Source organism: Engraulis encrasicolus, chromosome 4 (genome assembly GCF_034702125.1).
Source record: "Engraulis encrasicolus isolate BLACKSEA-1 chromosome 4, IST_EnEncr_1.0, whole genome shotgun sequence".
Lineage (NCBI taxonomy): Eukaryota > Metazoa > Chordata > Actinopteri > Clupeiformes > Engraulidae > Engraulis > Engraulis encrasicolus.
In genome coordinates this window covers 48,251,703-48,265,699 of record NC_085860.1, presented here as the reverse complement: position 1 = coordinate 48,265,699, position 13,997 = coordinate 48,251,703, and the positions used below count along the sequence as shown (strand labels likewise).

Genomic DNA, 13,997 nt, shown 5'->3' with positions numbered 1-13,997 from the left:
CACACACACACACACACACACACACACACACACACACACACACACACACACACACACGCACGCGCGCGCGCAGAGAGAGAGAGAGAGAGAGAGAGAGACAGACAGACAGACAGACAGACAGACAGAGAGAGACAGAGACAGAGAGAGAGACAGACAGAGACAGAGACAGAGACAAACTGAGAGAATCCACTACCTGAACAACACAATACATGGAACTCGGCTCTATTTACTACACTCTTTGACCACAGGGAGGAGCTGTTTACCTAAAAACAGTTAGGCCTACCGCCACAGCTCCATACTCCTTCCCTCTTCTCTGCATCTGTTGTCAAGCCCATAACTTCCGATTAATGTGCGTCAGAAACTGTCAGCAGCAGTTGGTATCCAACCAACACATATAAAAAATAAAGCAAAAACTTCATACATCAAAGGTCCATTACATAATACTTTTATATAAAAACCGGCACATCCAGATGGAAGATGTTTTCATCGCTCTAACCATAGAACACACACACCAGCTGTACATTTCCCGCATAATTATCACAAAGCGTCATGATTTGCACAGTTGAATTATCAGGATATACTCAAGAGCAACAACTCTGGGCAGTTCTCCAGGCAGGCGTATGAAGACAATACAGGAGTGTCCAATCTCGACTTTCTCTTGCTTGATATTCCAGGCATATGGACAGTTGCCTCTGCCCATGATCTCACAGTCTTACTTAATGTGCATTACGATATGACAGCCTACACAGCTGCGGAGAAGGAGGGGGTGGAGAAGGGTGGGGGAGTCGGAATTGGAGTCACTTTATCCTTAATCAAATTATCAGAACTAAAGTACCAAAGGAGAACGAAGGGCATTTGGAAACGGGCCTGCCTAAAAGCATTTCATGGCAGGACAGTGATGCATGTATCTGTCTGAAACTACAGCACAGTCTGTCAGTCACATTGTGGTTTCTAACATTGCGGAGGTCTGAAATTAATTTATGGCTTGGGCGTGCAAAAAAAATGGCCAATCGATTACATCTGTAACGTAACTTGTACAGTGCCTTTTGGTCCGCATATAATATAATAGAATCTCAGACATGCCCTACACATAGTGGACGGATTTTCTATATCAATTTATCTCATATGGCTCTTCATGAGAAATGTATGCTTGACTAATTTGGGCATATGAAGGGATGGCTTACTGTTAAGGCTTATGTGCGCTATAACAGCAGATGCTTCTTGTTAGAGACATCAAAGAAGCATGGGGAGGAGGAGGAGGGGACCGACACCCAAGCATCCGATCATTATGTTTTGCTTGATCGCTTTTCAACATCTGTCTTCAAGGATCTTCTTCTGCTGTGGAACAAACAACACCATCAAAGGAAATGGTTGTGTTTTAAACACACACACCCACACCGACTGAGAACAGAAAAGTCAAAAATTAGTACAAAGGGATCAGTTGTCCCAGGCCCAGGGCAAGAGAATGCCAAAAACTGGATCCTCAATAATTGTATTGGGTGGGTGGGGGTGCTCTTTTCGATGACTTTGTCCTGGGCCCAACCAAAGCTGTCAGCAGCCCTGACTGAGAGAGTCAACATACTGTAGGGTGAACTATGGTAAATTGGGACACTTTTGGTAGATCGCAAAAAAAACCCACTTTAAGTTTAAAATACACCAACATTTAGTAGGCCTAATTGTATGTCTTCATATGGGTCTTGGGTACATTTCCATGTAGGAATTAGTTTTTGAAGTATGATATTTTATAATATATTAACATTTAAAGACAGTGAGCCACCAACTTCGTTGTGAGAAAATGCTATGGCAATTTGGGACACCCTTTAATGTAAAATGGGACAGTCTGTTTGATTATCATTATTTTTGCACAAACTGAAGAATAATATCGTTTTTCTCTTGTTAACAGTAGACTAGGATCTTAACTATTTAAAAAATGATATAACATCCCTGAAACATTTCCATTTCAAGAGAATATTGAAGGAGTAATACTCCATACTATGGATGTGTCACTGTGGCCATGGCCATTAGCATGTGGGATGCATATTACAATACAGGCCTATGGCGTGCTAATATGTTATGCTAACAGCTAACAGAAGCCCATTCTGTTGCTATGAGAAAACTGTCCCATTTTAGCTTAAAATATTGTCCCAAATTAGCTCACTCCACTATACTTACTAAAAGTATGTCTCCTTAATAAAGTAAAGACAAATGTGTAAATGTTTTGATATTGAGTTAAACCTTTAGTAAAACAACATATATTTCTATCATATTTTGTACCATATAGCCTAATCACTAATTCAGCCATAATATCCTTATGATCTGATAGCATAATCGACATGTCAGCTAGCTAAACTGACAAGTGTTGGATCCACTGTCACTTCAAACCTTTGCTCATTTCTTTTATGATACTTAACACCAAATAAAATTATTGTTCCTTATACATGACAGTTGCAGTAACAATATTACATCCCATTTTGTGATTGGCTGCTAATATTTAGAAAGAAAACAACCCAAAACCTTATTTGTCCCAATTTGGCTGATGTCCCAAATTACCTTAGTTCACCCTAGTTGTATAGCCTAGTATACTGAATCTCTCTCTCTCTCTCTCTCTCTCTCTCTCTCTCTCTCTCTCTCTCTCTCTCTCTCTCTCTCTCTCTCTCTCTCTCTCTCTCTCTCTCATTAAGAGACACAATACCCAAATAAGTCCATTGGAGACATATTTTTAATTCCTCACAACATGGGTAGCATATAACAAAGTGTCGTAATAAGTTGTAAGGTACTGCATTACTAAATGATACATTGTGTAGTATGAGGCTACGCTACAGCAACACTTTACCATAAAGCAATACTGGTCAAAATAATAATTTTGGTGGTTTATCCACCTGTAACAGATTGAAAAGAACATCTGAATTTGCTTTGTTGCTCTCTTTGGCCTTCCTTCAGGAGGAGCTGCCTCTCTGTTGTAAAACTGAGAGACAATTCCACTTCTAACCTGTAGGGGGACCAAAGTCTAAATGTACCCACAGTAGTGTTGCTTTAAAAAATATTATTCCAGGGGTGACACCTTAATATTCAAATCCATATATTCTTCCTCTACTATTTAAAAAACTATGCAAAAATATATATCATCAAATATTTATGATATTGTAGCCATCACTTGACTGACCTGTTTAGTTAGCCCTATTTGTTTGTTTGCTGGGAAACCTTTTCAATCTGCACTGTGTGTGTAATGTGAAGCTGTATCTTATTTGTGGCAACATCAGCTGAATTTCTCAGGGGGAAAAAAACTCATGATAAAACATGACGCTGTTCTATCGAAATGGGATGCTTCATCGAAATAAGCTATTCCAAGAAGCTAGTTCAATAGTTAATCAGGTTAAGTTAAGCTCAAGCTGGTGGTAAATCACCTAATGGAAAAGCCTGGAGTCCTCGATGTTGATGCCTGCAGGATATCTATTATTAGACTTACCACTTCCAGGGTTGACTAAGGTTTATCACAACTATGTTCTTGGAACACAGTGCTGTTTACCCTAACCCTTGTAGCTCAGGTGGGCCATATCAACAGGACATCGGACAAAATAAAGCAAGAATAAAAAGGGAGTACACCCATAACATACCATGACCAAGTTGGTAGTCAGAAAACTTCACCATGTCTTCAAGCAATATATTTACACATAGTTGCCAGTAGAGAGACTTGATGCCAACTGGCACCCACCCATCCCTAAAACCATCTTAGATTTTTACTGTATTCAGTTGTAGTACACTGCAACATCTTCGGGTCGAACCATGACCTCAGTCAGTACGGGCCGGGAGCTTTACCAGCCCACTGCATTCCAAGAGGGATCCATTCAATGTCCTCGTCTCTTTAGTGTCTCTAAACCCTAACTTCCTCTCAACCCAAACACAAGACACCACACACCCACATGCCTAGACACACATTCACACACAACAAGGAGGAAGAGCAAAAAGAGTTCGGAGAAGTGTATTGAATTAGGGAAGTAGCCTAACTGGATTTTTTAAATGCAGATCACTGTCGAATTTGATATTTTTAATCAACACCAAACATGATCATTTCAAGGGTCCAACCTGAAAGAAAGCTAACACTAAAGTTATTGTTGTTCACAATTAGGCCTAACATGTCTACACTGCCACTCATGTGCTGTGATGCTACATTTTAACAGTTGGCTTAATCAGTCCCGGGGGGGGGCGGGCCTATAATTATAATACAGGATGTAATTGGATGATGGACTCATACACGTGCTGCCGCACTAACGCCTCCCCAGCTCCCCACTCCGAGTTCAGCCGCTCTAACAGTACAGCGCCTTTGTCGATAGAGTCGAGTTGAACAGCTGCAAGTTACAGAGAAAATAAGTGTTAAACGCCACTATGAAGCGCTCCGGTCGCATCCCATGTTATTTGTCATTCTTTACTCTGTGTTTTGTCCTGAGTGCCATTTCTGCGGTGAACGGTAAGTTCCATTTGTCCAGTCGTTATTGCTACCCATGAGAGTGTTACCACGCTTTCACAGCCTGGTGGTGGTGGCGACTGCCGTTGGTTGTTTACTTGTTGTTAGTTTGTGTCAAGGAAGCGCGAGGCGTCACTTTCAGTCTTTGTTACCGTTTTATTCACCTTTGCTGTGCAGTACTTAGTTCTCAAAAAACAAATAGCACTTTATTTTAATTGTATACATTTCTGGCAATCGGAAACCGGATAACTAGAGGCTAGATATAGTAATTGATTTCTTGCTGTTTGAATGCTTTTGCGCTCAGTGCAGTCGGATATTACCCACTCACTGAAATGTAAATATCCTGTTTACCGGGCTTTGTTTTAAAAGACTTTCAGCGTTGTCTGTTATTTATGGCGCTGTATTTTTGTCTGTTAATATGTTCTCACTGTCTGCATGTGCACTGACCACTCATTCTTTGACCTCAGATAAGCACTCAAAAATGGGTCTTCCCTTGGGGTTTGTGGTGATGCATATAGCTTGTTTTGCTCTGAAAGGATCACATAATGCGGACTCCATTAAGGATATGGACATGGGCATTGTGTGACCACAGCATCCATCTGGCTCTTTTGCTTTGTGCGTTGAACTGAATTTTAAAAGGGACACATGCCCTGGTTTAATGTTTTGTTCTATTATGTTATGTTTTTCCCCATTTAAATTATTGTCCCAGAACCAGTCCCTATCTGAAGTCAATTGACCTCAAGTTTTACACTGGCAGAAGCTTTGTTTGACAGGAACTTGGACTCCTCTTCCAGGTTTTGATTGTCGTGACATTTTGAAAAATGGTCCTGAATAATTTTGATTTTATGTGTTTTGGTGTCTAAGGGAGGTTTGTTTTGCCACATGCCACTTAACTTCGGCACCATGCCTGTGTGTGAACTTGCAGGAATAACATGCTTGTTTTCCTGTACAAGCCTACTGTTTTTGCTTTTCTTTTTCCGCCAAACAGCTGTCGAGTCACAGCTCAACACACACTCACGGTACTCACTTACACACACACACACACACACACACACACACACACACACACACACTGCCTTTCTACGGGGCTGCTTTAGCAGCAGTGGCAGTGTGCCTGGTCTGAGGGCAACGGTCCCGGCGTCTCTCTTGCTGGCTGGCTGTTTGGTCGACCAGCCGGCCTACACAGTTGAGTTTGAGTGTGTAGGTGTGGCAGGGTGACCAACCAGAGAGGACCGACTGACTCACTGCCCCCAATGTGGCCAGCTTCAACACAAAACACAACACACTTCTCCCAAAACTCAACTGACAAAGCCCTAGGCACTTCCTGCCACTAATGACCAGTCCTGTGGGAGATGCCTGTACTTTACTTACTGTGCCCCTTCCCGCCCCACCCTCCACACCACCATTGAGCCTTCTAGGGAGAGATGTCTGTACTTAACTCGCTCTGCGCTTGCTTCCGCCACCTCCCCCTCAAAAACACCATTGAGCCCGGTATTCTGTCGAAATGGGCTACCAATAGGCTGTTAACATGGCCCTAAAAAACACAAACCCTAACCCATGGGGTCACAACTGTGGTGCATTGTAATAGCTGTACAGCACAGCTCGACGGGTAGCACAGCTCGTATCAACACAACACGTCACCGGGCTGATTTACATCTGCAGGCAAATGTGCCTGCCTGCCTGGCTCCGAGAAGGCCCCACATCCGTTTCATGCCAACACTTTTTTTTTTTACCCACTTGTAGCCTAGTTGTTGCTAAGAGAAAAAAATTAGGTTCTCCCCTCTCTAAGGCTCAACTTCAAATTATTTATTCTGGTCACACTTGGGGGTGAGAGAAGTGTGACACTTTCTCTCTCTCTGTCTCTCTCTGTGTCTCTCTCTCTCTCTTTATTTTGTCGCAGGTCAGCTGAGCTTGTCCCTGCTAAATATAGAAAGTCAAACTGCCTCCAACTCCTGGCTTTTTGTGTGCGTGCGTGCGTGCGTGCCGTGCGTGCGTGCGTGTGTCCCAAACCATTGAGAAAGGAAAGTGGCTAGGAATAGGCCAGTGTCTGCCATCTGGTCCTAAGGCTATATCCCTGGGGGAGAGAGAGAGAGATAGAGTGAGAGTGAGTTCCATTTGTCCTTGCTGTGTTTCGCCTGGTAATGCCAATTCCCGTGTGGTATTCTTCCAGATTAATGATGGATTATTAGCTAATCAATGTTTCATCCCACGCCTCCCTTCGCAATATGGGCGCTCTCATTTAAATCTGTGCTGCTCAGTCATTGTCTCCGCTCTGCCTTTCTTGTCCCACTTTCCAATCTGCTCTGATGAATTTTTAAAGAGCCACCCTCAAGATCTGACACTTTTTTAAATTTTTTATTTAATAAGGTGCTTTCCAGCAGCTTCCAAAATCTTTTGTTGTGGTGAAGAAGAAGAGGTTTTTGTGTTCTATTTTGTCAGTGCTACCAAGATGGCAGACGCATTCCTAGACTTTTTATTCACCCTTGAAGGTGTACTCTCGCACTAGTCTGAAAGATGTTTGTACAATGAAAGTTCCAAGGAATTTTTGGCCCCATAGAATATAATGTGGAATTTTTGGATCTCGCATTTTTGCAAAACTCATTAATTTTTTAGAATGTTCTGAAACGCACACACACACACCTTGAAAGATTACGTTGCCTTGGAGAGAAATTGAGTGTGTTGGAATCTGATGACAACCTCATTTCAGACAATGGCCTTGCACATGTCTTGCTACATGCATGCAGGTGTATTTTTAGACAGTTGAGGTTTTTTTTTCCTCCAGCAGTACCAAGCACAGATGGCAATGCTTCTACTGAAAGGTCCTTAAAGATTAAGCTTACTAAAAATCTCACCTGCACCTATGAAGAAGCACAACACTTTTTTTTTCTGTTCGGTATACCAAAAACGCAAATGGCTGCTGGGTTTGTTTGCCATGCTGGGGGAGAAATGTACTCCAGGAGTCATGTAGAGGTGTCAGAGGGGGGTCTATTGTACAGGTCCCCTACTGCCACCATGCTGTTGCAAGCCCTAAAACAGCAGAGCCTGAGGGCTGTGAAATGAAAGTGTGTGTGTGTGACTTCTTGCTTATTGAGAGAGCGAGAAGCACAGAGTCCCATGTGGATTATGCATACATGTGCTGTTACACTGGAGTGCAAAGTGGTGAGGGAATGAATGCGCAGCAGAGCAAAGGTATATTGGCACAGGGATGAATACGCACAGATGTACACAAACACTCCGACATGCTTCAACACACACACCCCCACACGCACACGCGTACACAAACACTCGGACATGCTTCTTCACACACACACACACACACACACAGAGACACGCACACACACTCACACGCACAATCATTTCCAAGCAAACAGCAGAGCTCTCTCTGTCAAAAGCCAAAGCCAAGGCACCTTTGGCATGTAAAGTGTATTGCAGCATATCGGCCTACGTATTTACAACAGCCTCAGCAACCACCCACCCCTCCCTCATCTCTCCCCTCTCCCCTCCCCTCAGGTTGTCTTTTATAGACCGCCCGGCTACACGTAATCCTGATTAGCCCAGTGATGTATGTGCATTCTTTGGCCCCTATGGGATTCTGCCTAGTCAGGAGGGAAGATGTGATGGTCCAAGTTGGCTGGTGCATTTAAAGCTACAGCAGGCCGCATTAGGAAAGGCAAGTCTTATGGACGGAATGGTATGATGAGGGAGACTACATCCATGTATTTGCATATGCTTTCATTTCTTTTTCAAATCCCTTTTTTCCAAGGATGGACTGTAAAGCATGTAATATACTGCCACATGGAAGGCAAAAATGTGCTCCATTACTGAGCATTTTAAGTCACTTTTAAGTCCTTACAGTGAAATATGTTAAAGTGATTTTTGTTTGGAGTTCACTACACATTTGGGGAATGACTGAGTAAACGTTTACAGCAGAATGCAGAGCAAACACCATTTCCAGATGCGTCTCTTGTTATAGCTCATTTCTCTCCAGATTAAATGTTCCAACATATAAACGAAGTCTGCAAAAGCTCAGCATATTCTTGTGGCACTCTTTGTCACAACAAATTATTTCTCTCTTATTTCACACAAGCTTTGTGTGTGCCCAGTTTCTCCTCACGTGAAGTCCGTTGCGGCTCTGAATCTGATGCCTTCTCTCTTCATCCTGCAAATGCAATTAAGCAGGCCGTTTCCTTCTCTTGAGCTGTCCCCGTCTCGTCCACAGCTAATTACCAAATGGCTAATGCTGTGTGGGTGACTCACAACCCAAAAATGATATTAATCTTCCCAGGGCTAGCTGGACACATTCATACACAGCCTGTCTGCGGGCATGGAGTGGAGTGGAGTGGAGTGCAGTGGGTACCTTCATTCTGCATGGCATGTGGAACATTCCGGTTTTCTGTCTTCTGACCTGACCTCTGGGATTCAGGGTTTTTTGTTTTGTCCGTGTTGGTTAAGTTCTGTGCGGCCGACCGACCGACCGACCGCCCGACCCTGATGACTCGTGACATAACTGAGCGGTGAAACCCATATGTGGACTTTGGGACAACAAAATATTCTTCACTGAGCTGAGCTGGGCTATTAGTCATAGCATTGGGATGGCCCATTTATAACAGTGTCACGCCCTGTTTACTTAAAGTGTTTCTCTGCTCTCCAATCTCTGCCAGCCTGTTTCGGTAACCGTTATGTTGGAAGCAGTCCTGAGAACTTGTGTTGTACTGCAAAAAAAAGAAATCCATTCTAAAGCTTCATATATTTGGATTAACACCACAGAGTCAATGACGTGCATGAAATATAATGTTCAAATTCCCCCAGTCAAATAACCGCATGACACACACCACTTGCTAAACTTGTAGACACACACAAACACACACACACACACACAAGCCTACTCATACACCGGCATGCCCAACTGCACGCACCACACATTGTCCTAGAGATGGAAAGCAAGTTATGACTTGTGTACATGTAATGTTGCAAAACATGAAAACAAAGTCGCCTATTTCCGCAGAACGAAAAGCGGTTTATATTTAAGCGCTTTACAGTATTTAAGGCTCTGCCCACAAGCCACATATGCCTAAGTGCCGCCTCGGTTGATCAAAAAGCCTCATTCAAGGCGTTGACATCCACATCAAATGCTCCCTGTTGATCAAACCCGGTTCGTTTCTATTGATGCCTTCAGCCCTTGTTCTCTCTCACATGTCTTAATCAGTCCCTCTCTGCCTCCCTCTCCTCGTGCCATTCCAGGTCAGGCTTTTTTCTCATCTAGATCAAGATGAAAGCTCTTCTGAAGCAAAAGGTGATCTTTTGACCTGCTTCTGATTATCTGATGTAAATGCGGTCTCGTGTCTCGTGGGCACCCCCCTCTTTTGTTCCATGTTTGCCTTTTTAAGGCCTTTTTATACTCAATACTGTGGGTTTTGGTTCCGCGCCACAAACCCCTGAAGCAGTACTTTTCTTGCAAATGAAACGTCAGTTTTTTTGTTTTTAAACTGATATCACACGAGATGAATTGGGTTGGTTTGAGAAGAAATGACGACCCGACACTCTGGAGTGCTGCTGTGGCTACAGGTTGCAGTAAGGATATGGTGTGTTTGACAAGGAACTGATGTTTCCCCCCTACAGTACCGCTGCCACTTGAAATGCATCGGTACTCTCCAAGCATAACTTTCACTTCCTTCCCATGGACCTCAGTGCAAATCTCTGCACTTTCACAGAGGGAGTGTCTCCTCCAGGGAAGCAGAGAGGTAGAGACAAAGGGGTCAGCTGCCCTGGGCCCAGGTCCTCACTGCATTGCATGTATTTGGTTGGGGGCCTTTGAAGTGACTTCAGCCCGGCCAAAGATGTCAGTGGCCCTGGTCTCCTCCTCCTGTTTTTTTTTTCCCGCTCTTTACCTTCCGCTCCTGCTTTTTAGTGCTACTCCCATCCGAGCAAAATGTCTCTTGCAGATGTTGAAGGTCATCCAAACAGAGCAACCGCAGAGAGCAAGAGGCCACGGATGAGTTCCTCCTTCGCAGAGGGCTACTGTGAGCTTCAAGGCATTGAGTGTGTGTTTGCCTGCCTGAATGCATGTGTGTGTGTGTGAGAGTGTGAGACAGAGAGAAAGTGTGTGTGTGTGTGTTACAGCTGTAACAGCTGCAGCAAGATCATTTTGCACCCATTGCCGAGTGATGAATGTGGGAGTTCTGAATCTTCCTCCACTTGATCCTGGGTCACTGGTGGAGGCCGGAGGAAGTAGCATTCTTCCCTCCAAAGATAAACAAGCGAGACCCTTGGATAAGGATGCATCTCCTCGGGCCAAGGCTGAGTCACCGTCCCCAAGGGAGGCAAAGCTCCAGAAAGACATGCTGTCCAAGCCAGGGGCAGCCTGGGATAGGGATAGGGGCCTTAGCAGCGATAACACTCCCAGAGCACTGCCTCGCTCTCTCTCTCTCTCGCTCTCTCTCTCTCTCCCTCTCTCTCTCTCTCTCTCTTGCTTTCTTTTTTTTCTCTCTCTCTCTCTCTCTCTCTCTCTCGCGCGCGCGCGCACACGCGTGCTCTCTCTCTCTCTCTCTCTCTCTCTCTCTCTCTCTCTCTCTCTCTCTCTCTCTCTCTCTCTCTCTCTCTCTCTCTCTCTCTCTCTCTCTCTCTCTCTCTCTCTCTCTCGCTCTCTCTCTCTCTCTTTGAGCCAGCAAGTGATTGAGCAGCCTCGGTCACGTTCCAAGACACGTTCCTGAATCCCAGTACTGACCTGGGGAGTGCGGTCTGTACCCTTGTATTTTTCCGGATAATTCTGTTTGTGCGTCTTTGGCAAGGCCCGCTGTCTGATGAGGCAGTCAGAGGAAGTTGAGGTGGAGACACGCAGCACTCGTCGGAGTGTCCCAAGTTCTCAGCAGCCAAAAGTGACACTTTCAATGTGGCTTTTTGAAGAAAATGGAACCAGGGCTCTCGGGGAGCGAAAGCGAAATTGGCAGGGCTCAACTTTTGGTGGCTCCCCGGACATGCAAACTGAGTGTATATCACTCACTCCATCACTCTCTGTAGTGAGGAAGAGAAGCGTCTTCACAATGACACCCCTCTCAGCCACATACTGTGGCACTGGTGCTGTAAGTTACTCCCTTTAACAAAATACTGCCACGGTTGGGAGGCAGTTCCCCGTTAAAGCAGAAACCACAGCCGGCTTACACTGCTGATTATACTGCTTGCATTGGCACCCAGCCACCACTCTGCCATTCCCCATCCTCACCAGCCAAATTGCTGGGGCTTATTTAGGAGATGAAATATGAAATCATCACTTTATTTCACACATTGCCCCATTTCAGTTTTTTTTTTTTGTTGCCGCCTTTTTTACAAGTTGTTCTACCTGTTACTTACAAACTGCATGCACTGCACACACCCCTTAGTGACAGAGTTATATACAGTAATATGTGTGTATTAAATGCTGTTCCAGTCAGTCCGCCAGACTCTCTTTTGTGTCGCTCGCTTCCCTGAACGTGTTTGTACATGGATTAGTTGAGTCATGGGGAAATGACGCTGGTGCGGTCTGCATGGAAACCTCCAGTACTATGCCTGTGTTCTAGGCCCGTCTTTGTCAGCAAGTCAGAGAGCACTCCGCTCAGTCACACATGCTGTACAGTACTGACACATGACAGGCCAGCTGGATCCCAGCACGCAGGGCCGGATTAATGCACAGGCTCGATTAAGATACAGCCTAGGGGGCCCACCTGCCAGGGGGCCCCTGATTGGCCTAAAGTTAGAATTTGCAGAATTGTGACAAGATAAGATATTGAAAAATGTTGTGTTCAGTACAGTTCGTAGACATGCTATCCTCAATTCCTAGCTTGATATTATGACACTGTCTATGTAAATCTGTCGCAACATTTGTCTTCTGGGGGGCCCGACAGCAACCTGTAGCGTAGGGGCCCCAGGCCATCTTAATCCGGCCCTGCCTGCACATGTCTCTTCCCCTGATTGAAGGGCTTTACCTCTTCCTCAATGGTCCATGGTCAAACAAATGAGCTCTTTACACTTATGTAAAGCAATGTGAAGTGGTTTTATTCTCCTGTGGTGCCTTACCGGTTTGGAAGTGGAATTGTCTCTCATTACTCATGGAGGATGCTGAAAAAACAAAGAGTTGGCAAAGAGAATTCTGAAGTGCTATTGCATATTGCTGCAAAATTGATGAGGCACTGATTCGATTTTGTGACCGTTGCTTTAAGGTGGGAAAAAACTAAGTGCACTATATTAAGCAGATGGTCTACTTTGCCAGAAACGTGCTTACAGTCTCTGCGCTCAGAAGAAATTACCACTAAAACATGGGCAAGTAAACAAACACCTAGCTATATCTATATGTGACATAGAGATGTAACGGGCCCATCTCCCGCTGTTCCCTCCCCCATCACCCCACCCCCTCTCTGTCATTTCAGGTGACTACTGCGAAGTGAACATCTGTCTGAACGGTGGCACTTGCGTGACAGGAGTGGGGGAAAATCCTTTCATCTGTGTCTGTCCAGATGGGTTCACCGGGGAAAAGTGCAATGAAACAGAGGCCGGTGGGTAGCTAGCTAGCACACAACATTTTTCATTTTCACCTCTAACGCCTTCCCAATGAGACCGTGGGGTTTATTCCAACAGGGGAGGTAAGAAGAAGAGATGCTAATAATGCTAATCACTTACAACCTTTTATGACTACACTCATAATGCTTCATGGTGCTTTATTTTAAAGGGGTATGCCACTATTTTGGGGCTTAATACAGTTAAAATCGTTGGCCAGGGTTTATAAAGGTGGTAAAGAGTCTTATTTTTCATGTAAGCCGTTGTCCTGCTTTAAGACAAGTTAAAAGAGGGAGCATGTCGCTAAGCTAGTGAAAGTCAATGGATCCGTGTAGCATGCTAGTTATGAATAACCATTAGGGCTGGAACGATATTGTATCGAACCGAGAAATCATGATACACAGAGTCACGATACTGTATCGCGATACAAGCAGGCAGTATCGTGATACGCCCTTTTAAAGTTTTTCTACCCATCAGTCCAGAAAACAACCACATGATATGAAGTGATACTGCTTCCAAGCTTCAAATCATCATTAGCATTAAATTTCAACTTTTTAAAATTATTTGTAGCCTCCTGTAACCTATTATAGCAATTAACTATCAGTTTTTATTCATAATTTTATTTTATAATGTTGGCAAATGTGAAATCGTGAGGTGTATCGAGCCGTAGATCATAAATCGTGATACGAACCGAATCGTGAGTTGAGTGTGTCGTTACAGCCCTAATAACCATGAATCTATCTTATAATGCTTTATAGATCCAAGGGTGTTGTTATGAGTACTCATGACTGGCTGCCTGTTGGGTCTAATACAGTAATGCAATGACTCAAAAACTCAAAAACTTGGATGAAATTTGTTTGTTGTTGGAAATGAAAAGAGGAACCAGTCATTAAATTTGAGTGGTGATCTGGTTCACGAACTGGAACCAGGACTTTTTAAAAGATTCTTCACCATTGCGAGATAGGGTGAATTTTGACATTGAAGTTTCTAACTCCACAAAAAGAATGTA

At 44.1% G+C, this 13,997-nt stretch overlaps 1 protein-coding gene across 2 annotated transcripts in view; it reads left to right on the top strand.

Annotated features, from left to right (window-relative positions):
* Positions 1-4,295: 4,295 nt before the first annotated feature.
* Positions 4,296-13,997, top strand: part of mfge8b (milk fat globule EGF and factor V/VIII domain containing b) — a 35,434-nt gene continuing 25,732 nt past the window's right edge. For both annotated transcript variants that reach the window (XM_063197596.1, XM_063197595.1), the window contains exons 1-2: positions 4,296-4,465; positions 12,862-12,987. In XM_063197596.1, the coding sequence (XP_063053666.1) occupies positions 4,384-4,465; positions 12,862-12,987 (208 nt within the window). In that variant the 5' untranslated portion in view covers positions 4,296-4,383. The remainder of the gene's footprint in view (positions 4,466-12,861; positions 12,988-13,997) is intronic.